At 48.0% G+C, this 25,728-nt stretch overlaps 1 protein-coding gene across 14 annotated transcripts in view; it reads right to left on the bottom strand.

The window, feature by feature from the left end:
* LOC135554256 (nuclear factor 1 X-type-like) overlaps nucleotides 1-25,728 on the bottom strand; it is a 184,267-nt gene that overhangs the window by 16,521 nt on the left and 142,018 nt on the right. For 10 of the 14 annotated variants that reach the window (XM_064986439.1, XM_064986432.1, XM_064986442.1 and 7 more), the window contains 7 exons: nucleotides 14,148-14,210; nucleotides 12,734-12,808; nucleotides 12,462-12,582; nucleotides 8,954-8,989; nucleotides 8,267-8,397; nucleotides 6,634-6,708; nucleotides 1,179-1,307 (listed from right to left, as the gene is read on the bottom strand). In XM_064986439.1, the coding sequence (XP_064842511.1) occupies nucleotides 1,179-1,307; nucleotides 6,634-6,708; nucleotides 8,267-8,397; nucleotides 8,954-8,989; nucleotides 12,462-12,582; nucleotides 12,734-12,808; nucleotides 14,148-14,210 (630 nt within the window). The remainder of the gene's footprint in view (nucleotides 1-1,178; nucleotides 1,308-6,633; nucleotides 6,709-8,266; nucleotides 8,398-8,953; nucleotides 8,990-12,461; nucleotides 12,583-12,733; nucleotides 12,809-14,147; nucleotides 14,211-25,728) is intronic. The other 4 variants (XM_064986435.1, XM_064986443.1, XM_064986431.1 and 1 more) reach the window with 2 other exon arrangements.

The raw sequence follows: 25,728 nt of genomic DNA on the forward strand, positions 1-25,728 counted from the left end.
TGTGCCACCAGAGACTCTGGGGTCGCGCCCAGGCTCTGTCGCAGCCGGCCGCGACCGGGAGGCCCGTGGGGCGACTCACAATTGGCCCAGCGCTGTCCGGGTTAGGGAGGGTTTGGCCGGTAGGGATATCCTTGTCTCATCGCGCACCAGCGACTCCTGTGGCGGGCCGGGCGCAGTGCGCGCTATCCAAGGTTGCCAGGTGCACGGTGTTTCCTCCGACACATTGGTGCGGCTGGCTTCTGGGTTGGATGTGCGCTGTGTTAAGAAGCAGTGCGGCTTGGTTGGGTTGTGTATCGCAGGATGCATGACTTTCAACCTTTGTCTCTCCCGAGCCCGTACTGGAGTTGTAGCGATGAGACAAGATAATAGCTACTAAACAATTGGATACAACGAAATTGGGGAGAAAAAGGGGGTAAAATAAGGGATTGAGGTATAGCAACGTACAGAGAGATCCTTGATGAAAACCTTGCTCCAGTGTGCTCAGGACCTCAGACTGGAGTGAAAGTTCACCTTCCAACAGGACAACAACCGTAATCACACTGCCAAGACAACGCGGGAGTGGCTTCAGGACAAGGCTCTGAATGTCCTTGAGTGGCCCAGCCAGAGCCCGGGCTTGAACCTGATCGGACATCTCTGGAGAGACCTGAAAATAGCTGTGCAGCGTCGTTCCCCATCCAACCTGACGGAGCTTGAGAGGATCTGCAGAGAATGGGAGAAACTCCCCAAATACAGGTGTGCCAAGCTTGTAGTGTCATACCCAAGAAGACTTGAGGATGTAATTGCCGCCAAAGGTGCTTCAACAAAGTACTGAGTAAAGGGTTTGAATACTTATGTAACATTTTTTTAATATGTGCAAACATTTCTAAAAACCAGTTGTTTCTTTGTCATCAGGGTATTGTGTGTAGATTGATGATAGGGAAACAACTATTTAATCAATTTTAGAATAAGGCTGTAACGTAACAAAATGTAGAAAAAGTCAAGGGTGTCTGAATACTTTCTGAATGCACTGTATATTCTGTGCCTCAGGTCTCTTTCAAAAACATAGCTCTACTGCCGTTGTCCCTCACAGGGTGGGACAGCAGAGTCTTCCCCTACGGACACCACTCACTGCCACCCCTCCACTGGGTCTGGGTCAGGGGATGGGGGATGGGCAGGGAGGTCTGTCAGGGGGGTCTCACCTGGTCTCACTCCCGCCAGCATTGGCAGCGGGTGGTGGGTGAACACCATGCGAGACGACCTCGTCTGCTGCGACAGGGCGCTGAAATCCAATTTCCCCGGCTTCTTAAGAGAACCAGGCGAGGAGAGTCCTGGCAAAAATGGGATCAACAAAATGGCAGAACAGAGACGTGGGTTTAATGAACAGGCTGGTGGCTATTTGCTCTATCAAATCAACTTAACTGTAGACTTAAATTTAGACTCAAGACTTCTACTTTAAAAAATGTAATGGGCTTTATTAATTGTGATCTACTGAAATCAATGGATCGATTGATTACACCGATGGATCAACCTCTCTCTCTCCATATCTCTCTGTTAGTGTACGGTCTCTGTGCTGTAGCATATCAGAACCAGGGTAGAGTAAAGTGGGGGTCCAGGGGGGAGGGAGTTGTTTCGAAGCGGCGCAGGGTGGGGAGGGGGTTTAGAGGAAGGCTTGGGGCACAGTGTCAGAGGAGAGAGAGAGCTGGGAAATGCAATGGCATTATAATTGCTGCCAGCATTGGAGTATATGAACGAAAGACAGGATTCTGATCACTGGCATTCTACTGTGCCTTGCTATGGTAACTGGTCCTCTGCGTGGAGTCCATGAGCAAGCATCCAGTTCCCAACCTCACCATTGATAGTGCTTGTCTCAGGGTATAGGAGGACAAGGAAAATCAATTAAAAAAACACAACATCCCACCACCAATCCCACACCAGCTGTGATCTCAGCACCCACAATCCCTATAGACAGCAGGACCTCCAGCTATATGACAACACTGTGAATAGATCCTCCCTCCCACACACTGCACTGTTAACGCACCTGTTTTCAAGGAGTGTGATGTTGGACTGCGTCACAGCTAAGCCAGAATGTGTTTCTGTGGCACATTGACTGTGTGTAGCTATATTCAGATATACTGTAGCTGCAGCCTGCCAACTGATATCAATACGTCCTTTAAATTTAGTGGCCTGCTGCTTGTAAAGTTAGTCTGTCAGTGGTGGGAGGGAGACTCGGCTGCATTATGTTCATGCATCTCCTACAGATATGGTAGATACAGAACACACACACACAAACTGTTCAGTCAGGGTGGCAAGCAGACGGCCCAACGCCAATGAAGGATGGATGGAAAAGGGGAGAGAGAGTGAGAGAAAGTAAAGGAGTGGAAGAGTGACGGCATACACATATATCTAACAACATATCAACACGTCCTCCTACTTCTAGAAATGTCAGTTGAGACTTCAGGACTATGAACTATTCCCCGGTTTGGTAAAACCAGGCACACTAAGTATAGGCCAGGCTTACCAACTGGCCCAGAAACATGGCCAAATGTGTAAGAGCTGCAGAGTAAAGAGACGGTTTTATGATCAAGGCCTCGTGAGGCAGGGTTTGAGGGAAATTATTTTGATGTAAGGTAATCGGAACAGGCAATTTAGAATTGTAGGGTTTGTGACCATTGCCAAGTGGTGTGTTTGACCTCAGGGAGCCACGATATTCAAAGAATGAAATCAAGTATTGGAGAATAATTATCAAAATAAGAAATAAAAATACCTTTGCCCTCAAACACACATTTTTCTACTTGCATGTCCTGAGTCACACATATACTGCACAGTTTGTGACATTATGTGCACACACACACACACACAAACTATTTTTAACAAATTCACAAACAGAAAAAACCTGACTAGCAACAAGTCCCATAAGCGACACATATTCACCCAAATAAAACAAACACATGAAATAAAACAGGGATAGTTTCAGTACGGCCCTGGGAGAAGCTGAAATAGCTTTTACAAGCTGAGCATATAAACTCTAACGAGGCAGCCGTTCTGAAATACATTTTTGAAGCGTTACTTCGGGAAACAGTTGATCACAACAATTACCCACAATGCTTCTGACTGCAGCGTTGCAGCTGGGCCTGCGTGGGCATTGGTAAGTATAGAAATGGGTAGGTGGGCACGTATGTTCTGCTAGGCAGGAATGTGTGACACCAAGTGGGAGTGGGGAGTGTGATGATCCATTTGGTGGCATGGTATTAATGATGATAAAAACACAGCATGGCACTCAGGCACTTTAAGAGGATTGGGACATTAAAATAGGAATGTGTCTCACCCAGTGAACCGCTACTGGCTATATGAGACAAATGTTCAGGGTGGACATGCTGAATATAACCACCAAGGCTAAAGTGGGATTGCGCACTCTGTGATAGATTTCGTTTAGTTATCGTAACAAATGCAATGTCTGGGTGAAGAGCTGGGCTGGAGTACAAGGCCAAGATGCCCAAGGAAAGATTTGCATGTTAGAGTTAACAGAAGTTACTCTGATCGCTCTCTTCCAGCTTCTGGTTCTCTCTGAATGTATGTGTGTGTGTGTGTGTGTGTGTGTGTGTGCCTGTGTATCAGTGTGTTTCCTTGCACCCGTTTGTATGCGTGAGCCAGCACAATCGATTGTTCTGTGCTGTTGCTCAGACCACCTCCTGGCACATGGCTTGGGCAGACTGGCAGCCAATCAACTGCTCCGATGACCCTCCAGCCTCGCCACGCTAACAAGCTGGCTGCCACAAAAAACCCTAACTGTCAGAGGAGTGTGACCCCCCCACCCACAACCAGGAAGAAGAACTCAGACACATATACATACAGTTCACTCCCATCAACACACATGCACATGATCAAAAACACAATGTTCCCTACCACACATATCTCCTTCCACAAGCTATCTCAGACCAATACGTTGACTAAAGTACAGTGATGGGCTGAGCTTGCAATGAAGTGAGAGAGGAGAAGGAAACAACCAATGGAAATGCATAGAGGCGTATCAATGTCCCCTCAGCAGGCACTGGAGACAGCAGAGCAGGAGACAGCAAAAGTAATGATGAATTACATGATCACCTCATATGCCTCAGAGCCTTCCATTCAGGTAGTGAATCACCTTTGGAGGGGAGCTGAGACCCTCTCCCCTTCCTCCCCCCTCCTCCCCATACACCACCACCACCAGAACAGATGTCTGCTGTAACCCAGTCGCTCCCATTGCTGTAGACACATGGAAGCACCATCTGGACCGGAACACTGGTACTCTCCAGATTGGGAGAGTGTGTGTGTGTGTGTGTGTGTGTGTACATGTGGAATATTTTAGAGACAGACGGTGCCTTGTGCCTTGACGGCACACCTGAGTGCATTTAGTCTTGTTTGTTTGTGTTGTATTTCTCTTCCTGTCCTGCCTGTTGGAGGAGGTGTCCACCTTTGAGTGGGGGCTATGACAGGTGGGGGGGGCACAGAACAGCACCACCTCAGTAACTGACTGGGTGAAGCTCACAGCAACTCAACAGGAGACAGGGCCTCATTCTAGAATCTCTACCCACTCTCACAGGGCTATACCGCTGATGCATGTGTTGCTGACTAAATTACTAAATGACAGCAATTCAAAACTCTTCTGCAATGTAAATGAACTGAAATTAGAATTTTGAATGAGCGAATGCAAAAAGAGTGCAAAAAAGACATTGAAATCAATTAAACATTGAAATCAATTAAACATTGAAATCAATTAAATAAATGCACAATAGGTTACAGTTTCTTGGCAGCCCGAATCAGAAAAGATTCAACCCTAATCAAGCCCTCTACCTTGAGCAAGTGGACACAGTGTTTGAGAGGTAGTAATAGACTTGATGAAGCTACAGGGTTACCAAAAGGCTTTGGTACTTCCACAAACCACAACAGATATCTGGGAGAGAAACAAGAACAACCCAACAGCAGCAGAGAGGATAGGAATGGAGAGAGGGACAAAGAGAGAGAGATAGAGAGAGAGAGAGAGAGAGAGAGAGAGAGAGAGGAACAGAGCGAGAGAGAGAGAGAGAGGGGCAGAGAGAGAGAGAGAGGGGGACAGAGAGAGAGAGAGAGGGACAGAGAGAGAGAGAGAGAGGGACAGAGAGAGAGAGAGAGAGAGAGAGAGAGAGAGAGGGACAGAGAGAGAGAGAGAGAGAGGGACAGAGAGAGAGAGAGAGAGAGGGACAGGGAGAGAGAGAGAGAGGGACAGAGAGAGAGAGACAGATAGATAGAGAGAGAGAGAGAGAGAGAGGCAGAGAGAGAGAGGGGGACAGAGAGAGAAAGAGGGGGACAGAGAGAGAGAGAGGGGGACAGAGAGAGAGAGGGGGACAGAGAGAGAGAGAGGGGGACAGAGAGAGAGAGAGGGACAGAGAGAGAGAGAGAGGGACAGAGAGAGAGAGAGAGGGACAGAGAGAGAGAGAGGGACAGAGAGAGAGAGAGGGACAGAGAGAGAGAGAGGGACAGAGAGAGAGAGAGGGACAGAGAGAGAGAGAGGGGGACAGAGAGAGAGAGAGGGACAGAGAGAGAGAGAGAGAGAGAGAGAGAGAGAGAGAGAGGGACAGAGAGAGAGGGACAGAGAGAGAGAGAGAGAGGGGACAGAGAGAGAGAGAGAGGGACAGAGAGAGAGAGAGAGAGAGGGAGAGAGAGAGAGAGAGAGAGAGAGAGAGAGGGGGACAGAGAGAGAGAGAGAGAGAGAGGGACAGAGAGAGAGAGAGAGGGACAGGGAGAGAGAGAGAGGGACAGAGAGAGAGAGAGACAGATAGAGAGAGAGAGGGACAGAGAGAGAGAGACAGAGAGAGAGAGAGAGGCAGATAGAGAGAGGGGGACAGAGAGAGAAAGAGGGGGACAGAGAGAGAGAGAGGGGGACAGAGAGAGAGAGAGAGAGGGGGACAGAGAGAGAGAGGGGACAGAGAGAGAGAGAGAGGGACAGAGAGAGAGAGGGACAGAGAGAGAGAGGGGACAGAGAGAGAGGGACAGAGAGAGAGGGACAGAGAGAGGGACAGAGAGAGACAGAGAGAGGGACAGAGAGAGAGAGAGGGACAGAGAGAGAGGGACAGAGAGAGAGAGAGAGAGAGGGACAGAGAGAGAGAGAGAGGGACAGAGAGAGAGAGAGGGGGACAGAGAGAGAGAGAGGGGGACAGAGAGAGAGAGAGAGGGACAGAGAGAGAGAGAGGGACAGAGAGAGAGAGGGACAGAGAGAGAGAGAGAGGGGGACAGAGAGAGAGGGGGACAGAGAGAGAGAGGGACAGAGAGAGAGAGGGACAGAGAGAGAGAGTGGGACAGAGAGAGAGTGGGACAGAGAGAGAGAGAGAGAGAGAGAGAGGGGGAAAGAGAGAGAGAGAGGGACAGAGAGAGAGGGACAGAGATAGACGACAGCGAGAGAGAGGGACGGCGAGAGGGACAGAGAGAGACGACAGAGAGAGAGAGGGACAGAGAGAGAGAGAGAGGGACAGAGAGAGAGAGAGGGACAGAGAGAGAGGGACAGAGAGAGACGGAGAGAACACTCGCTAGGAAGTGTGGAAAAACAGACAAGCAGAGAGAGAGAGATGCATACAGTACAAATTGAGATTTAATGTACACTATAGATTACAATACGTATATATGAGTGCAATGATTTCTAACCATGGTAAGGAAACTGCACGCCATCGTTTTCATGCTTTATCTTCCTCTCTTGCACACTGGCCAAATGGTGCTGCACTGGAAGTCCAAACAGGAGAGAAGGGCACAGTTAACAACGGAGGAGGGGGAATTAGCAGGGTGGAACGTTAGCTCTCATGTCATCAACTGAGTGGATTGTGGTTAAGTACAGGATGATTGACATGTAATGAAATAAGAACAGTGGCACAATTAGGAATATTATGTTGTTATAACGTGTTTGTAAATTAACTGTGTCCAAATAGAGGCGGCCACATTAAGGCAGACCCATTTTACAAATACATTCACTGCTCTCCCTCCACCTTTCCCATTGGCCACCATTAGAATAGGAGGCTTCTATGAGGGCTGGGTTTTGTAGAGATATTTTCTTGGAAAATATTATGCCGAAAGTTATCCACATTATATCTTTAATACAAAGCTTTTCATAGAGGCTTAAGTCTAGACTGTATCACAACCGGCAGTGATTGGGAGTCCCATAGGGCGGCACACAACTGGCCCTGCGTCGTCCGGGTTTGGCCGGTGTAGGCCATCATTGTAAATAAGAATTTGTTCTGAACTGACTTTCCTAGTTAAATAAAGGTAAAATAAAATAATAATTTTAAAAAGTCAAGTCTGTCAGCAGGCTCTGTGACTCACATATCACACACACATCACCCAGTCAAAGAACCTCTAACCACAGAACGTGACGTCCACTTGAGGTCTTTTGCCTCTTGTTGGCCGTCATTGTAAATAACAATTTGTTCTTAATTGACTTGCCTGGTTAAATAAAAAGGTAACAAAAATAAAATACAATCTAGGAGCCTGAATCTAATACTTTCCTTTACTGAGCACAGAGCCGAGCACCAGACACACTGGTATACTACTACATATTACTACTGCAGAGCACACTGAAAGTATTTAGAAAAGGTGTAAACACAGGCCTACAGAGCAGGTGGATAGGAGGAGGAGGGAAGGAGAGGAGGAGGGGGAGGGAAGGAGAGGAGGAGGGGGAGGGAAGGAGAGGAGGAGAGGAGGAGGGGGAGGAGAGGAGGAGGGGGAGGGAAGGAGAGGAGGAGGGGGAGGGAAGGAGAGGAGGAGGAGGGGGAAGGAGAGGGAGGAGGGGGAGGGAAGGAGAGGAGGGGGGAAGGGAGAGGAGGAGGGGGAGGGAAGGAGAGGAGGAGGGGGAGGGAAGGAGAGGAGGAGGGGGAGGGAAGGAGTGGAGGAGGGGGAGGGAAGGAGAGGAGGAGGGGGAGGGAAGGAGAGGAGGAGGGGGAAGGAAGGAGAGGAGGAGGGGGAGGGAAAGGAGAGGAGGAGGGGGAGGGAAGGAGAGGAGGAGGGGGAGGGAAGGCGAGGAGGAGGGGGAGGGAGGGGAGGAGGGGGGGAGGGAAGGAGAGGAGGAGGGGGGAGGAGGAGGGGGAGGGAAAGGAGAGGAGGAGGGGGAGGGAAAGGAGAGGAGGAGGGGGAGGGAAGGAGAGGGGGAGGGAAGGAGAGGGGGAGGGGGAGGGAAGGAGAGGAGGAGGGCAGGGAAGAAAATAGGTCTGACAGACAGTAGAGGGATACACTACCATAAAACACAGCAGGGGGTGTTAGATGGGGTGGGGGGGTTATTTCGGTATCTAACCTGCGTCCACATCGTTGGGCCAGCCACTGGACTGGGAGCTGCTGCCGGCCGCAGGGGAGCGGCCCGAGTAGAAGACATCGTCCACCGGGCTCTCCATCTCACTGTCGTCAATAGACTTGCGCTTGTTGGAGCTGGAGAGAGGGAGAGACAAAGGGACTTAATGGGTGTGGAGGCAGGAATATTATTTACTTGGGAGACAAAGTACAGTCTGCTGAGAGACAGATAAGTGCAGGTAGCGGCTTTATTCACCATCCCTTGTCTGAACGTGGCCATGTTTGTTACAGTCCCTCAGATTAGACTGTGTACCTAGACCAGGGTAGGCAACGCTGGTCCTGCTTTTCATTTAACCCACCTGGATGACCAGGTGTGTTGAATTTAGGCAATCCCTGAACTGATCAATTAGCTCAGTTGGTCAGGTTTGGTGCCTAGTTGGAACACAATCCTGCAGAGTTGCCTACCCCTGGCTTAGACTAAAGTATTGTAGAGCGTAAGTGTGTGTACAGTGAGTGAGAGTGGTCCTTGGATTCAAGTCCATACGAGACATGTAAAAACATAGGTCCTTAAATGCACAATGTTTCATAAGGGGATCCAAATAAAGAATTGTATGTGTTTTTGGCTGTCCGTCTGGCTGAATGTGTCTATATTAAAGTAGTGTCAGGGGAAACATAGTGGAGTGAATATAACTACCTCCGTGGGAGACTTGCATAAAGCTCCATTTCAGTCCTGCAGCGTGAGAGAGAGAGAAACAGTGAGACAGAGAGAAGGAGAGAGAGAAATAGAAGGAGAGAGAGAGAAGGAGAGAGAGAAACAGTGAGACAGAGAGAAGGAGAGAGAGAAATAGAAGGAGAGAGAGATAAAAATGAGAAAGAAACAGTGAGACAGAGGAGAGAGAGAAACAGTGAGACAGAGAGAAGGAGAGAGAGAAATAGAAGGAGAGAGAGATAAAATGAGAGAGAAACAGTGAGACAGAGGAGAGAGAGAAATAGAAGGAGAGAGAGAAATAGAAGGAGAGAGAGAGAAACAGTGAGATAGAGAGAAGGAGAGAGATAAATAGGAGAGAGAGAGAAACAGTGAGACAGAGATAGAAGGAGAGAGAGAAATAGAAGGAGAGAGAGGTAAAAGGAGAGAGAGCGATGGAAGGAGAGAGGGATAGAAGGAGAGAGAGGTAAAAGGAGAGAGAACGATGGAAGGAGAGAGGGATAGAAGGAGAGAGAGGTAAAAGGAGAGAGGGCGATGGAAGGAGAGAGGTAAAAGGAGAGAGGGCGATGGAAGGAGAGAGAGGTAAAAGGAGAGAGAGGGATGGAAGGAGAGAGGGATAGAAGGAGAGAGAGGTAAAAGGAGAGAGGGATGGAAGGAGAGAGGGATAGAAGGAGAGAGAGGTAAAAGGAGAGAGAGGTAAAAGGAGAGAGGTAAAAGGAGAGAGCGATGGAAGGAGAGAGAGAGGTAAAAGGAGAGAGGGATGGAAGGAGAGAGAGAGGGATAGAAGGAGAGAGAGATAGAAGGAGAGAGAGGTAAAAGGAGGGTGAGCGATGGAAGGAGAGAGGGATAGAAGGAGAGAGAGGTAAAAGGAGAGAGAGCGATGGAAGGAGAGAGAGCGATGGAAGGAGAGAGGGATAGAAGGAGAGAGAGGTAAAAGGAGAGAGGGATGGAAGGAGAGAGAGCGATGGAAGGAGAGAGGGATAGAAGGAGAGAGAGGTAAAAGGAGAGAGGGATGGAAGGAGAGAGGGATAGAAGGAGAGAGAGGTAAAAGGATAGAGGGATGGAAGGAGAGAGGGGTAAAAGGAGAGAGAGGGATGGAAGGAGAGAGGGATAGAAGGAGAGAGAGGTAAAAGGAGAGAGGGATGGAAGGAGAGAGGGATGGAAGGAGAGAGAGGTAAAAGGAGAGAGAGGTAAAAGGAGAGAGGTAAAAAGAGAGAGCGATGGAAGGAGAGAGAGAGAGGTAAAAGGAGAGAGGGATGGAAGGAGAGAGAGGGATAGAAGGAGAGAGAGCGATGGAAGGAGAGAGGGATAGAAGGAGAGAGAGGTAAAAGGAGAGAGGGATGGAAGGAGAGAGAGCGATGGAAGGAGAGAGGGATAGAAGGAGAGAGAGGTAAAAGGAGAGAGGGATGGAAGGAGAGAGGGATAGAAGGAGAGAGAGGTAAAAGGATAGAGGGATGGAAGGAGAGAGGGGTAAAAGGAGAGAGAGGGATGGAAGGAGAGAGGGATAGAAGGAGAGAGAGGTAAAAGGAGAGAGGGATGGAAGGAGAGAGGGATGGAAGGAGAGAGAGGTAAAAGGAGAGAGAGGTAAAAGGAGAGAGGTAAAAAGAGAGAGCGATGGAAGGAGAGAGAGAGGTAAAAGGAGAGAGGGATGGAAGGAGAGAGAGGGATAGAAGGAGAGAGAGGTAAAAGGAGAGAGGGATGGAAGGAGAGAGAGCGATGGAAGGAGAGAGGGATAGAAGGAGAGAGAGGTAAAAGGAGAGAGGGATGGAAGGAGAGAGGAATAGAAGGAGAGAGAGGTAAAAGGAGAGAGAGCGATGGAAGGAGAGAGAGCGATGGAAGGAGAGAGGGATAGAAGGAGAGAGAGGTAAAAGGAGAGAGGGATGGAAAGAGAGAGGGATGGAAGGAGAGAGGGATAGAAGGAGAGATGGATAGAAGGAGAGAGAGGTAAAAGGAGAGAGAGCGATGGAAGGAGAGAGAGCGATGGAAGGAGAGAGAGCGATGGAAGGAGAGAGGGATAGAAGGAGAGAGGTGTAAAAGGAGAGAGGGATAGAAGGAGAGAGAGGTAAAAGGAGAGAGGGATGGAAGGAGAGAGAGGTTAAAGGAGAGAGGGATGGAAGGAGAGAGAGGGTTAGAAGGAGAGAGAGGTAAAAGGAGAGAGGAATGGAAGGAGAGAGGGATAGAAGGAGAGAGAGGTAAAAGGAGAGAGAGCGATGGAAGGAGAGAGAGCAATGGAAGGAGAGAGGGATAGAAGGAGAGAGAAGTAAAAGGAGAGAGCGATGGAAGGAGAGAGAGCGATGGAAGGAGAGAGGGATAGAAGGAGAGAGAGGTAAAAGGAGAGAGAGCGATGGAAGGAGAGAGGGATAGAAGGAGAGAGGGATAGAAGGAGAGAGGGATTGAAGGAGAGAGAGGTAAAAGGAGAGAGGGATAGAAGGAGAGAGAGGTAAAAGGAGAGAGGGATGGAAGGAGAGAGGGATAGAAGGAGAGAGGGATAGGAGGAGAGAGAGGTAAAAGGAGAGAGGGATGGAAGGAGAGAGGGATAGAAGGAGAGAGGGATAGGAGGAGAGAGAGGTAAAAGGAGAGAGAGCGATGGAAGGAGAGAGAGCGATGGAAGGAGAGAGAGCAATGGAAGGAGAGAGAGCAATGGAAGGAGAGAGGGATAGAAGGAGAGAGGTAAAAGGAGAGAGAGCGATGGAAGGAGAGAGGGATAGAAGGAGAGAGAGGTAAAAGGAGAGAGAGCGATGGAAGGAGAGAGGGATAGAAGGAGAGAGAGGTAAAAGGAGAGAGAGCGATGGAAGGAGAGAGGGATAGAAGGAGAGAGAGGTAAAAGGAGAGAGAGGGATGGAAGGAGAGAGGGATAGAAGGAGAGAGAGGTAAAAGGAGAGAGAGCGATAGAAGGAGAGAGGGATGGAAGGAGAGAGGGATAGAAGGAGAGAGAGGTAAAAGGAGAGAGGGATAGAAGGAGAGAGGGATGGAAGGAGAGAGAGGTAAAAGGAGAGAGGGATGGAAGGAGAGAGGGATAGAAGGAGAGTGGGATAGAAGGAGAGAGGTAAAAGGAGAGAGGGATAGAAGGAGAGAGGGATGGAAGGAGAGAGGGATAGAAGGAGAGAGAGGTAAAAGGAGAGAGCGATGGAAGGAGAGAGGGATAGAAGGAGAGAGGGATGGAAGGAGAGAGCGATGGAAGGAGAGAGGGATGGAAGGAGAGAGCGATGGAAGGAGAGAGGGATGGAAGGAGAGAGGGATAGAAGGAGAGAGGGATGGAAGGAGAGAGAGTGAGTGAGCAAAGGGGGAAAAAGAGACAGGAAAAACACAGACAGACAGTTTGACGGATAGGTGGAAAAAACACCAGATGAAGAAAGTTTCACAGAGGAGAGGAAGGAGAAGAAAGGTCCCATCACGTAATCATAGCAGAGCGAGGAAAGCATGCACAGCATAGACTGAAGCGTACAGAAGCTAGTATTAGTAGGCTACAAAATAATCAGGTAATGTGTGTGTGTACCTGGTGGAGGGGGTGGAGGGGATGGAGCGGCGTCCCAGGGCCACCTGGTTGATATTATAGTAGCCGGGACTCTCCAGGTCGGCCAGGGAGAAGTTGGGGCCGGATGCTGTGGCCACTGGAGCTGAAGCACACACACAGATACATGTGACTCTTACACAACTCTTCAAACAGAGAGTATAGTAGGACAATGCATGTGAGAACCTTGAGGTTTGTGTGTACTGGTGAGTGTGTCGTGAGAGTGACAGTGACAGAGAGGAGAGGCAGTGACTCACTCTGTGACACTCGGACCAGCTCAGCCACGTTCCACACACCTGAAGTCACAAAGCAGTCCTGGAAACTCAAGTGCCCTGGGAAAACAGAGATGAGAGCAATGAAGATGATGAGAAGATGCTAGGACACATGCTCACACACACTCACGTACATGCTCACGCTCACACACACACACACACACACACACACACACACACACACACACACACACACACACACACACACAGGGAGCTGAAAAACAGATAAGGCACTAGCATGTGTTTTCTATACGATAGGAAATGGCTTTGGTTGGATGTATCACGCACTTATCAAAAGCCCTATGGACAGGTACTCACGTCATGACTGCTTCAAGTCTAGCATGTCAAAACACTGTCCAGCAGGAGGCCTTAAATGTGCTCCACAGATTGTGCCCTGTGTAAGCTGTATACACACCACGCGCACACACACACACACACACACTGTTTACATGGTGTCCAGTGGGCATCCAGTATGTCAGAGCTTGTTGCAACGTGTATGATGTCATTACTGCTCTAGATTTTGGATTGTATTTGTGTGTTTAAGCTTTCTAAGAGCCCTAGTGTATGCAGGCCCTGGCAGTGGACATAGTGACCAAGGCTCTCTATCGAAGGCTATAGTGTAGTGTTTCCTGCTCCTGGGGAACTAACACTACACACCTGATTCCACTAATCAACTCATCATCAAACCTTCAGTTGGTGGAATCAGGTGTGAAGTGCCTTGTCAAAATGTGGCCCCGTTGGCTCCCCAGGAGCATGAATGACTAAGAAACAGTGCTGTAGTGTGTAGTGTAGAGTCTATAGTGTCCACTCAGTCACCCTGGCTGGGTATAAAGGAATGTGTATACACCCATATTGTGTATTGGTACCAGTTAGAACCCTTTTGAGTTCCATGTACAGTAGAACCCTCTGTAGAAACGGTTCCACCTGGTACCAAAAGGGTTGTACCTGCAACCAAAAAGTGTTCTTCAAAGGGTTCTGCTATGGGGACAGCCGAAGAACCATTTAAGGTTCTAAATAGTACCTTTTTTCTAAGAGTGTAGGATGTCCAGGTTCACCATGGTTAGTGGTGCTCCTACTATACACCATCTTCTGAGCCTGCCTCAGCCTGGGTTAACCGCAGCGGGGCCGGCTGTATGAGGTCAGAGCTCCAGTCGGCAGCACGGCCATGTGGTTCCCATCTTCCAATAACGTCAGGGTGATTTATGAGTGGGATGCCACACTCACAGCCAGGCCCAGCAACATCAGCTTGCCTTACTATAATATACCCAAGCCCAACTCCACTGGGACACACAATATCACTCTATACTGGCCTGTGTGTGTGTTTGGGTGTGTGTGAAAGTGTTTAAACATGCATCTGCATGTATAAATGACAGTGTATATGTTCACACTGTGAACTCACCATTGGGCGGTGGTTTGATGTCTGTGTCTCCTTGCTGGTTTGAGCTGTCTGATTGTCCGGATTCTGTGGAAAAGAGACAGAGAGACAGAGAGAGAGAGACAGAGAGACAGAGAGACAGAGAGAGAGATGGTGGAGAGAGGTGGAGGTTAGGCAGCAGACAGATGCCTGGACGGTACCCAAGGTGAGGGGGCAGTGGGCGGAGGAAGGCATAGGAACACTTTGGAAGGTATTTTAAAACCCCTTCTTTCCAGAGGCAGAATTGGGTCTTAGATTAAAGGTTGAACATTAGAGTCAACATTCCAGAGCCATTCACAGTAGAGGAATCACTACTAATACTCTCTCCAGAGAGCATCAAGTATCAAAGAGGAATGGTTTGGTGTTTACATTTACATTTACATTTAAGTCATTTGACAGACGCTCTTATCCAGAGCGACTTACAAATTGGTGTTCCAGTTTGAGAGATGAAACAACTGTGTGTTTGTGACATTTCTTGCCCCATTGTATCTCTGGCACTCCTTCCTTTTCTCTTTTTTCTCTCTCTCCCTTACTCTCCCCAGTCTCTTCTTCAGCATCCCTCTCTCTCAGGCCCAGGGAGCCACAGTGAGCACACACACACACACACACACACACACACACACACACACACACACACACACACACACACACACACACAGGGAGTCCTGTTTGAGTGCAGGCCGTCGGCACAGTGTGGCAGGTGAAGTTCCTATGTAACCCCAGCTTGCAGCCTCTCTCTCCCTCCACACTGATGACTAGTGTAAGCTGAGGAGTGTAAATGTGAAGCCCGGGTCCGCGAGGCGTCATTGGGACTGCGTCTCACTCAGCTCTTTACCTTAACGACTGTGCACAGAGAGGCCTGTGCTAGTTTGGTTTGGCTCCGCTTGGTGCCATTCTTTCTCTGCTGCGTAATGCAACCCTGAAGAGCTTTATGGTTGGATCATATATACCATTCAAGCCAATTACCCCCACAGCACTGTAGGGTTTAAGGCAGTGGAGGCAAAGTATCCCCATTACCCCTACTACTAGGCCCCTCCCTCCCTCCGCTCCATCTAAGCCCCTCAGCATCCTCGTCTTGGGGAGGCTAGTCCTGCCGCATCATTCACCCCACCGCCAAAGACGAGAAAACCAAAACAAAAGGACAGAATCGCCATATCACTGGTCTAAAAGGAGTCTCTTTTTCCCTCTCCCTGAATGGAGTCTCAGTCTCTCGCTCTTTCTCTCTACTCTCTCTGCTTCTCCCTCACTCACGCTGTCGCTCTGTGGAATCCTGGCACCCATTTTAGCATTTGGCAGCCATCTTAGCTTTGGCGGTACCAATACATTCCTGCTAGTTGATGGTGCACCCACACTCGCTAGCACACACACTCTCACACAGACCCAGTGGTATGGAAGATAAAAGATCTACAGAGGATATACACTGCAGATGGAGTGAAAATGAAACCACCAAAACCACCGTTTGTCTCCAGTCATTGTTTGCCGTGCTGCTGGACCTCTGCAAGCTGCTCAATGAAAAGCTAGACTGGACGACTGCAGCAGAGCCGCACTGACAAATCATCACGGAAAATAGGAGGAAACATAAGGAACACATCCAGACAGAGACCATTATTACATTCCTGTGAGAGGTAAATAAGGTGAACTCCAGTGCAAGCCAACATTTCAACTGTCGGATGGTGTATAAGGGGACCATCTATGTCTGTTGAGGCCCTTCATTTTGAAAATAATACTACCTAATTTGGGCATACTCCCACTATGTAAACACATCTTAATATGCAATTGAACTTGAACCTATATATTATCGACATTTTTTGACAGAGTTCAACATTTTTTTTTTTTTAAGAGTCTGGGTCATCATAACAACAGTAGGGATACCCCTCCATTCAGGTGGTTAATGAGAGGGTGAGCTGTTACAGCAGTCACACTGACTCTGATAGAACCTGACAGCTCAGTTCTGCCTCATTCATTCTCCCCAGCTGTGATCAATGCAGCTCGACACCTGCGGGCCCCCCGGGGACCATACACCCAATCAGACTGGGGCCAGAGGGGTTCCTGACTACTCACCTGGTCAGGGAAAACCCTGGGTCCTTGTTATGGTCTATAGTTAAGAGTTTTTCCTTGTCATGTCAGGAAAAACTGTCCTTAAATCAGACCACTGTTAGATCACCAGTCTAATCTAACGGAGGCCCCCTGGTGGTCTGGTGGAGTGTTAACAGCTTCCGATAAATTCTAATAGCTGCTGTCTACTGTAGCCTACAGTATATGAACCTCCAACCCTACTGCATGGCACATTAGCAGTGCTAGTTTCCTGGTGCTGGATCTGAGTGTGTTGGAGGCAAACAAAGGAAGGATGATGAAGGGATGAACAGAGGAGAGCTCATCAAACAGAGAGGAGATGCTCTGAGACAATGGAGAGGCTGTCCATTATTAGTGCTGCTGCTCTACAAGCCAACAGGGCTGGGAGGAGAACCACTGCCACCACGTCACCATTCCCAGGGTTACACACACACCAGCCCTACACTGCTCACCCTTATCTCCAGCACACAGTCGCCCCAGGGGCCCCTGTACACATCCTGGTGAGATAATGCATCACACACACTCTATTAAACAGACATACAGTACATACACATGAACAGACTCACTCCCATCACATTCATACACACTACATACATTTGTCACTAAGTCTCCACATCATACAGTACATATACACTAAGTGTACAAAACATTAAAATGACATAGTCTGACCAGGTGACAGCTGTGATCCCTCATCGATGCCACTTGTTAAACCCACTTCAATCAGTGTAGATGAAGGGGAGGAGACAGGCTAAAGAAGGATTTTTAAGCCTTGAGACATTGATTGTGTGAATGCCATTCAGAGGGTGAATGGACAAGACAAAAATATTTAAGTGCCTTTGAACGGGGTATGGTAGTAGGTGCCAGGCACCCTGATTTGAATGTGTCAAGAACTGCAACGCTGATGGGTTTTTCACACTCAACAGTTTTCCGTGTGTATCAAGGATGGTCCACCACCCAAAGGACATCCAGCCAACTTGACACAACTGTGGGAAGCATTGGAGTCAACATGGGCCAGCATCCCTGTGCACATCTTTCGTCACCTTGTAGAGTGCATACTCTGACAAATTGAGGCTGTTCTGAGAGCAAAAGGGGTTGCAACTTAATATTAGGAAGATGTTCCTAATGTTTTGTACACTCAGTGTACTGACATTCTGGCTACAACACTTGAATACATGTAAAACACTATACCCCATAGACTGAGGATATTACTATTACTGAACGTAGGCCTAAACACAGAAGTAGAACGAATAGAAAGGGGGTCTCCATAGGAGCAAAGCAGGAAATAAAAGCAGGAAGTGTGCCCATCAATCTGTGCTGTGATTTGTTGAATCAGCTCAACTGACATTACAAAAAAATACATTACATTGCATGAGCCACATCAGTTATCATTTGAAAGACCATTCTACATTACCATGGAAATGATCGCATCACAATACCAGGCAGCCATTGCCAGCATACCCATGAGTTCACCAGTCACATTGCCAGGGTTAGAGGGTGCCAAGGCCCTTCTATTCATTCAGATTTCTATGGGCCTACATGCGTTCAGCAGGACCCAGCATACAGTAGGTGTCATTATTCGACTAATCAAACACACCTGTGATTTGGATGCGTCATAAAGACACGCAACAATATATGATAAACACACTCTCACTGTGCCTATTTACCACCCGGCTTAGAGCATTTGTTTATGCATTACAGGCACACATGAGCAAACAGCATGTTTTAATGTAACGTGCATTAACTGGAAGGGGATTTCACAGTGAAAGATCAGCATTGAGTCAAATGGCAGAGATAAAGCCAATGGTTCCACAGTCAAACTTGACGACAGGAGTGTGGATGGCCTCTCAGCAGGCTACTGTGCTCTGAGCCAGGGCTCAGCTCCGTCTCTTCTCTTCTGTCTCTCTTCACCTCTCTCCCTTTCTCTCTCTCCTTCTAAAGTACAATAACAGTCCTGGATTCCATCTCTTTTTCTCTGTATTTATTTATTTTCTCTTCTCTCTGCTTTGTTTCTGACTGCTGTTACTGTCTCTGACTCAGATATTTCTTCTCCCCCCCCCCCATCATCTCTCCCTGCCCATCTCTCTCCCTCTCTCCTTCTCCTTCTCTGGGAGGACAGTCCTGGATTAGACTCGGGTTGACCCGGCTGCCCTCAACTTCTGTCTGCCACACTGTGGCCTGGTTGAAATGAAAAAATGAACAGATGGAGGACAGGAAGTAGGTACACATACACACACACAACAGCTGGCCAGATGTGGCTCACTGTCATTGTGTGTGTGTGTGTGTGTGTGTAGTGATGGCTGGGAATGGCTGATGAATGGTTGGTGTGACATGCAAAGTATAAATATCAACAATAATGTGCCACTGTCATATGCTGTTGTGAGGTGTAAAGCTGGCATGCTAACTACAAGTAAGTGTTACAATTAAGGCTCATAATGCTCTCTGTAATAGAGTGCAACGGTGAGCAACAAAGCTGCAGGCTACAGAACAGACGGCCATGAGTAAATCAGGATAGTGCGTCTGAATCTAAACAATCAGCATGCTGGGAAACAGCAGTCTCTCTCTCTCTTTCAACAACTCCTCATTTGAGGCCAGCTCGTGTGTGTTCTCCCAGTGGCCGAGGGCCATGCCTGCAGTCAGACTCTCCCACCCCGGGTGTTGTGTCATTTAAGGATAGAGCGCCATGATTCCATTCACAGTGAAATGATAGGGTCCTCTTCCTACGCCTGCGAGAGGCCTTTAGACAAACCTCTCTCTCTCTCAGCCATCACACTGGGGTTTTTTCGCGTCCAGGCCCTAACCCTGTCATTGACGGTAAACTGTGTGGGCCGGCGTGGCCCCGCCCGCATGTGGGAACCCAGCTGTGGTGGACCCATATATCTCAGGCTTGACACGAGAGGAGCTGCCTGGCTGGAATCCCACACACACACATGCATACACATACTGACGAACACACACACACACACACACAGCTACTGTATGTCTAACTATACTTGTAAGGACTTTCTGGGGACCAACAATTCCCATTCAAAATCCTATTTTCCCTAACCCCTAACCTTAAACCTAACCATAAACCTAACCACTAACCCTAACAATAACCCGAAATCTAATTTTAACCTTAAACCTAACCCCTAAGTCTAAATTAGATTTTTTTTTTTTTTTTTATTATTCTTGTGGGGACTTCTGGTACAAAAAAAGTATAGTTAAACGTGTACACACATACTCCCTAAATCTGAACATCAAATACAGCTAGAATAGGTCAATACCACAGTGGGAGTCTGGGTCGTAAGGTTTAGCTATGGCTCCCAGAGACCTAAACATCTTTGCTAGCCTGGTGTGAGCACACTTCCTTAATCGCCATGTAAACACATACCAGTAGTAGGATTATGTGTTTGAGCAGCACGTAGGTTTACAGTATATGATCTATATGGTTTTTTTTGCGTAAAAGATATGTGGAGTAAAGGTATTTGACCAAACATGCATGCTTGTATATCGTGTCGATATCCCAAAAATGTTGATATCCAGAAGCAGTCCTTTTCACTTCATGATAGTGGGCGTGCACATGTGGTTTCAAGTGCATGAACGTACATAGGCTATGCGTGTGTTTATGTGTGTGTGTGTACACAGTCTCCCCTCCCCGCACAGCAGAATGGGAAAGCCCCCGCAACCTCCCCATCCCCCAGTCCTGGATAAAGAGCCCCCAGAGCCTCTCCAATTGGGTTTCTCTTAAGAGATTTATCGGTATGTTGCTAAACATACCTTAATGCCCTTAAAATGTTCCAACCTCTCCTAATCCCCCAGGCTATCCCACACAGATGTTCACTCAGCTCTTTCATTGGACGTTATTTAAACATTTAAAAAATCCCCACTTATTTATTCATTTCCTATCTTATATAACCATACATCATCATCTGACCACCCCCCCTACACACCCCCCCTTTCTCACCCCATATTTCTGCAGGCATTGTCATTGGACACCCGTGGTGGGTCCTTTGAGTTTAAGCTCCTTGGGGCAAAGAGGGCACCAGGTTCAGAGGAGACATTAGCCAGTGTAGACAGATTCCAATATATTACTGGACTTCAGTATTAGATCAGTATGTTGCCTTGTGATTAATTGCGAGGGTGTACAATGTATCCGTTTTGGTAAGAATATAAATATATCTACTGTACATGAATATTTCTATGAGATTGTATCTTAATGTGTATAAAATAGGCATCATACTTCCTCCAGAGCATGTGTGTATAGTACGAGATGAGCATGTAAATTGTGTGAGTGTGCGTGAGTGAGTGTAGCAGTGAGTACATGTGAGTTTGCGTGCCTGTTTGTGTGTGTCTGTGTGTGTGTCTCTGTGTGTGTGCTCTGCATGGCGGCCCCTGCCCTGTGCCAATGAGGAGCAGGTGTGGGGAGGCTGCCCTGTGTAGCCCGGTGCCCATCTGCGTGCCCGTCTGTGTGCCGCCTGCACCCACACCGTGCCAACACCACACAGAGCAGGGGGAGCCAGGGGGTGAGTGGGGCCTAAGGGGACTCAACCATGGGAGAGTGCAGAGGGGGGTGGTGAGGTTAGAGGAAAGGGGCTGGCGTCCTGCCCATGTATACCTCTCTCCCTATTCTCTCTCTGACGCTTTCATCTTTTATCTGCCCCTCTGCTGATCAACCAGGGTGTAAAGAGCCAGACACACAGTGTGACAGTAATTCACAGAGCAGCATAGGCCATTTAACTTGATTGATTGATGTATTGGTTTTAATTTGATATGACAGATAAATAGACCTCTGTGCTGATTCAAATGACCCTGACTTTCTGAGATCCCATGTGTTTCCTTTTGACATTTTACATACTGTTACTATAAGGCTACCTCTCTTTCGTATCGTCTGAGATTCCCAAAGATTGAAAAGCTGCCGCGGTCATCCCCCTCTTCAAAGGGGGAGGCACTTTAGACCCAAACTGCTACAGACCTATATCTATCCTACCCTGCCTTTCTAAGGTCTTCGAAAGCCAAGTTAACAAACAGATTACTGACCATTTCAAATCCCACCATACCTTCTCCGCTATGCAATCTGGTTTCAGAGCTGGTCATGGGTGCACCTTAGCCACGCTCAAGGTCCTAAACGATATCATAACCGCCACCGATAAGAGACAGTACTGTGCAGCCGTATTCATCGACCTGGCCAAGGCTTTCGACTCTGTCAATCACCACATTCTTATCGGCAGACTCAGCAGCCTTGGTTTCTCAAATGATTGCCTCGCCTGGTTCACCAACTACTACTCTGATAGAGCTCAGTGTGTGAAATCGGAGGGCCTGTTGTCCGGACCTCTGGCAGTCTCTATGGGGATGCCACAGGGTTCAATTCTCGGGCCGACTCTCTTCTCTGTATACATCAATGATGTTGCTCTTGCTGCTGGTGATTCTCTGATCCACCTCTATGCAGACGACACCATTCTGTACACCTCTGGACCTTCTTTAGACACTGTGTTAACTAACCTCCTGACGAGCTTCAATGCCATACAACTCTCCTTCCGTGGCCTCCAACTGCTCTTAAATGCAAGTAAAACTAAATGCATGCTCTTCTGTTACGGATACAAGTATCCTGTGTGTGTATCCTGTGTGTGTGTTTTATTTTCTCTCCTTCTTCCCTCACAGGTGAAAATCATCACTCCCCAATCAGTCACCAATCATCAATCAGAAGACACACCTCCTCCTGTTTCCTACCCAATCATCGTTCCTTTCCCTTTGTTTAAAAACCCTGTCAGTTGTTTGCTGTGGAGCTCAATCTCTCCGTAAATGCCATGTCTGTAGATCTCTCTGTTTCACTCTCTTTATGTATTGAGCTATCTTTTGTTTGAGCACCTCCATATCACTTTGTCCTCACCTGTGAGTATTGTTTTTGGTTATGGTGTTTGTGTTTGTTTGCTGGTGGGAAAAGGGGGAACCAAGACAAGTCGACCATGGGCATACACTACCCGTAGGTAAACTTTGTTAAATACACTAGTTAGAACTGGGCGGACCACCCACTGTATTTTTGGTTAGTTAGCTGTTGTTAAAGTAGGCTAGTGTAGCTTAGGGGTGTTTTTGAATACTTATTGTTTCTTTCCTTGGGTCCAGCTCAGCCCCTTTTCCTGCTCCTCCCCCATTACCGTGTGTTTATTAATAAACCCTGAGTTTGACGGTAGATTTCAGTTGTCGTGGTTATTTCGTTCACACTTTTACTTTGTCACTATTATAAATTGCATGAGTTATGTTACGGGTCTTATTACCATCCCCCCTAGACTGTCAGGCCAAAGGGGATTCGTAACATCTTCAACCGACCGCTGCCCGCACCTGCCCGCCTGTCCAGCATCACTACTCTGGACGGTTCTGACTTAGAATATGTGGACAACTACAAATACCTAGGTGTCTGGTTAGACTGTAAACTCTCCTTCCAGACTCACATTAAGCATCTCCAATCCAAACATACCCTCATAAAACTGACCATCCTACCGATCCTCGAATTTGGCGATGTCATTTACAAAATAGCCTCCAACACTCTACTCAACAAATTGGATGCAGTCTATCACAGTGCCATCCATTTTGTCACCAAAGCCCCATATACTACCCACGACTGACCTGTACGCTCTCGTTGGTTGGCCCTCGCTTCATACTCGTCGCCAAACCTACTGGCTCCAGGTCATCTACAAATCTCTGCTAGGTAAAGCCCCGCCTTTTCTCAGCTCACTGGTCACCATAGCAGCACCCACCCGTAGCATGTGCTACAGCAGGTATATCTCACTGGTCACCACCAAAGCCAATTCTTCCTTTGGCTGCCTTTCCTTCCAGTTTTCTGCTGCCAATGACTGGAACTAACTGCAAAAGTCACTGAAGCTGAAGACTCATATCTCCCTAACTAGCTTTAAGCACCAGCTGTCAGAGCAGCTCACAGATCACTGCACCTGTACATAGCCCATCTGTAAATAGCCCATCCACCTACCTCATCCCCATACTGTATTTATTTATTTATCTTGCTCCTTTGCACCCCAGTATCTCTACTTGCACATTCATCTTCTGCACATCTACCATTTCAGTGTTTCATTGCTATATTGTTATTACTTTGATACCATTGCCTATTTATTGCCTTACCTCCCTTAGCCTAACTCATTTGCACATACTGTATATAGACTTTTTCTACTGTATTATTGACTGTGTTTGTTTATTCCATGTGTAAATCTGTGTTGTTGTATGTGTCAAACTGCTTGCTTTATCTTGGCCAGGTCGCAGTTGCAAATGAGAACTGGTTCTCAACTAGCCTACCTGGTTAAATAAAAGGTGAAATAAAATTAAAATAAATAAAAAAGGCTACTAAAAATGTGCTTTAAAAAGTGTAATGACTGTTTGGCCACCAGATGTCACTTACTGGCAGTGGGCACAGAACACATGCTAAAGAAATCTGCTATGAGAGGTATTTATGTGACTGCATTCTGTGAAACAGGAGCTATAGGGGGAGGGGACACACACAGACCTATAGACAGTGTACAGAATCTACATGGACATACTGTACGAGTGTGTGACCGTGTGGAACGTATTGAGAAGGGAAGCAGCAGGCCTATATGACAGACATGAGAAAGTGTGGTTTACAGGGAAGTGGTGTGTGTGGGCACAGCCTGTGTGTGGGTCTGCTAGTGGGAGTGAGGGTCATGTGATGTCCCTCTGTGCCAGGGAGAGAGTGAGAGTGAGACAGCGAGAGAGGAGAGATAGGAGAAGGGGGCTAGGGGGGTCGCGAGAGCTGTGGGAACACCAGGCCTTGCCAAGAAAGAGGAGAGCAGAGAGAATAAAAGGAATGAGAAAGAAAGAGAGACTTGTTGGCAGAGAGTGGGGGGAGGGGGGCAGAGAGGGGAGGAGAGAAGAGAGGAAGAGAGAGTACAGCCATGATCAAAACTCTCTCTGCAGGGGAGAGGAGAGGAGGAAAACACACACACGCAGCAACCAGGAGACAGGGCCAGTCCCGGTGTTAGGGTCACAGTCTGCCAACTCTGACCCTGTGTCTGGGGCCACATGCATGAAGTGGTGTGCTCGGATCTGGGCCTGCCACTCAGACTGTGTGTGTGTGTGTGGATTGGCAGGGGGGGGATCACACAGAGAGCATATAGAGTGTGAACTTGTGAACTTTTGGCCAGCAGTTCCAGCGCCATCTTATACCAGTCTACCCTCGGGCACAGGGCAAAGTCTTACCAGTAGGAACAACAACAAGCATGAGGAAAGTACTGGAATAGAATATTCCATTCTCTTCCAGCAGGGGCATACGTCTATTTGTCTATTTGTGAAAATGTTTGTTTAACACAATGTGGGCCTCACAGTGCAGCTCTGCCAGAGGGACAGTGTGTGGTGAGGTGTTGGGCTCCTTGGTGCAGCTCTGCCAGAGAGACCACAATACCATAACAGCAGTCATCTGCCAGGTTGTCTACCACGCCATGTAGGCTATAACATGAGATTATAACCCTCTATTCATGTTCTAAGAGCATTCTTATATCACATTCTTATATCACACTATTTACACCAGTGGGCCTTAGTTTAATCCAGTGAGACACCAGGCCAAAAATATTTAACAATATATATTTTGGGTTTGTGCACTATGCAAATAAATGCTCCCAAATCTATGTGGGCTTGGAGGACGTGTTTAACGAGGGCAGTAAAACTCCACACAAACACATAAATGCCTGTAAAAAATAATGTGTGCGCTGCATAAATGCTCTTTCTGACTAATGAATTAGAGAGCGATGAATGGACATGTAAAAATCCACATCCTGTCTAGATGGTGCCAAAGGCGTCTGTATGTATGTGTACGCTTATCTACATATAGAGTGCCAAAGTGTGTTTGTGTGAATGTGTGTGTCTCCTCTCCTCTCTCTTGCCCTGCTCAGTGGATGACTGTGTGGGTTTATGTCAATTTGTATGAGTGTGTTGAATTAGGGAGCTTGGTGCAGCTTTCCTAAGTCGATGCCAGCTCATTGTAGGAGAGAGGCCAGTGACAGCCCTTATCTCACACACACACACACACACACACACACACACACACACACGGCTGATCCAGGGAACTGGAGTCCCCGTCATGAAGGACTTTCCCCAACAAACACGAAGGAGGGAGCGAAATCAATCTTCCTGTGGAAAATATTGAGCGCCAACCGAGAAACAGATGAGCCCATGAGAAACAACAAGCAGACAAATGGGGGCACCGATAGAGAATCAACCTCTGACCACCAGCTGTCTGCGAGTCATGGGCCCAACCGCCATTTGTCTGCCTGTCCTTAACTGACCCGACCTCAAGGTCATTGGCTCCGAGTCAGCGGGCGGGTGTGTGTCGCGCACGCTCCTGCTATCTGTGTCAATGCTGGCTTTATCTCATGCACAGCAGATAAGGTGAATAAACAATCTGCCTGGACATCCTTCAGGGTTAACTGCCATGTGGGCCAGCCAGGACACCTAGCCTAGTGCTGCACACACAGACAGGTGCCCAGGCCTACTGCCC

Source organism: Oncorhynchus masou, chromosome 14, assembly GCF_036934945.1.
Source record: "Oncorhynchus masou masou isolate Uvic2021 chromosome 14, UVic_Omas_1.1, whole genome shotgun sequence".
Taxonomy (NCBI): Eukaryota; Metazoa; Chordata; class Actinopteri; order Salmoniformes; family Salmonidae; genus Oncorhynchus; species Oncorhynchus masou.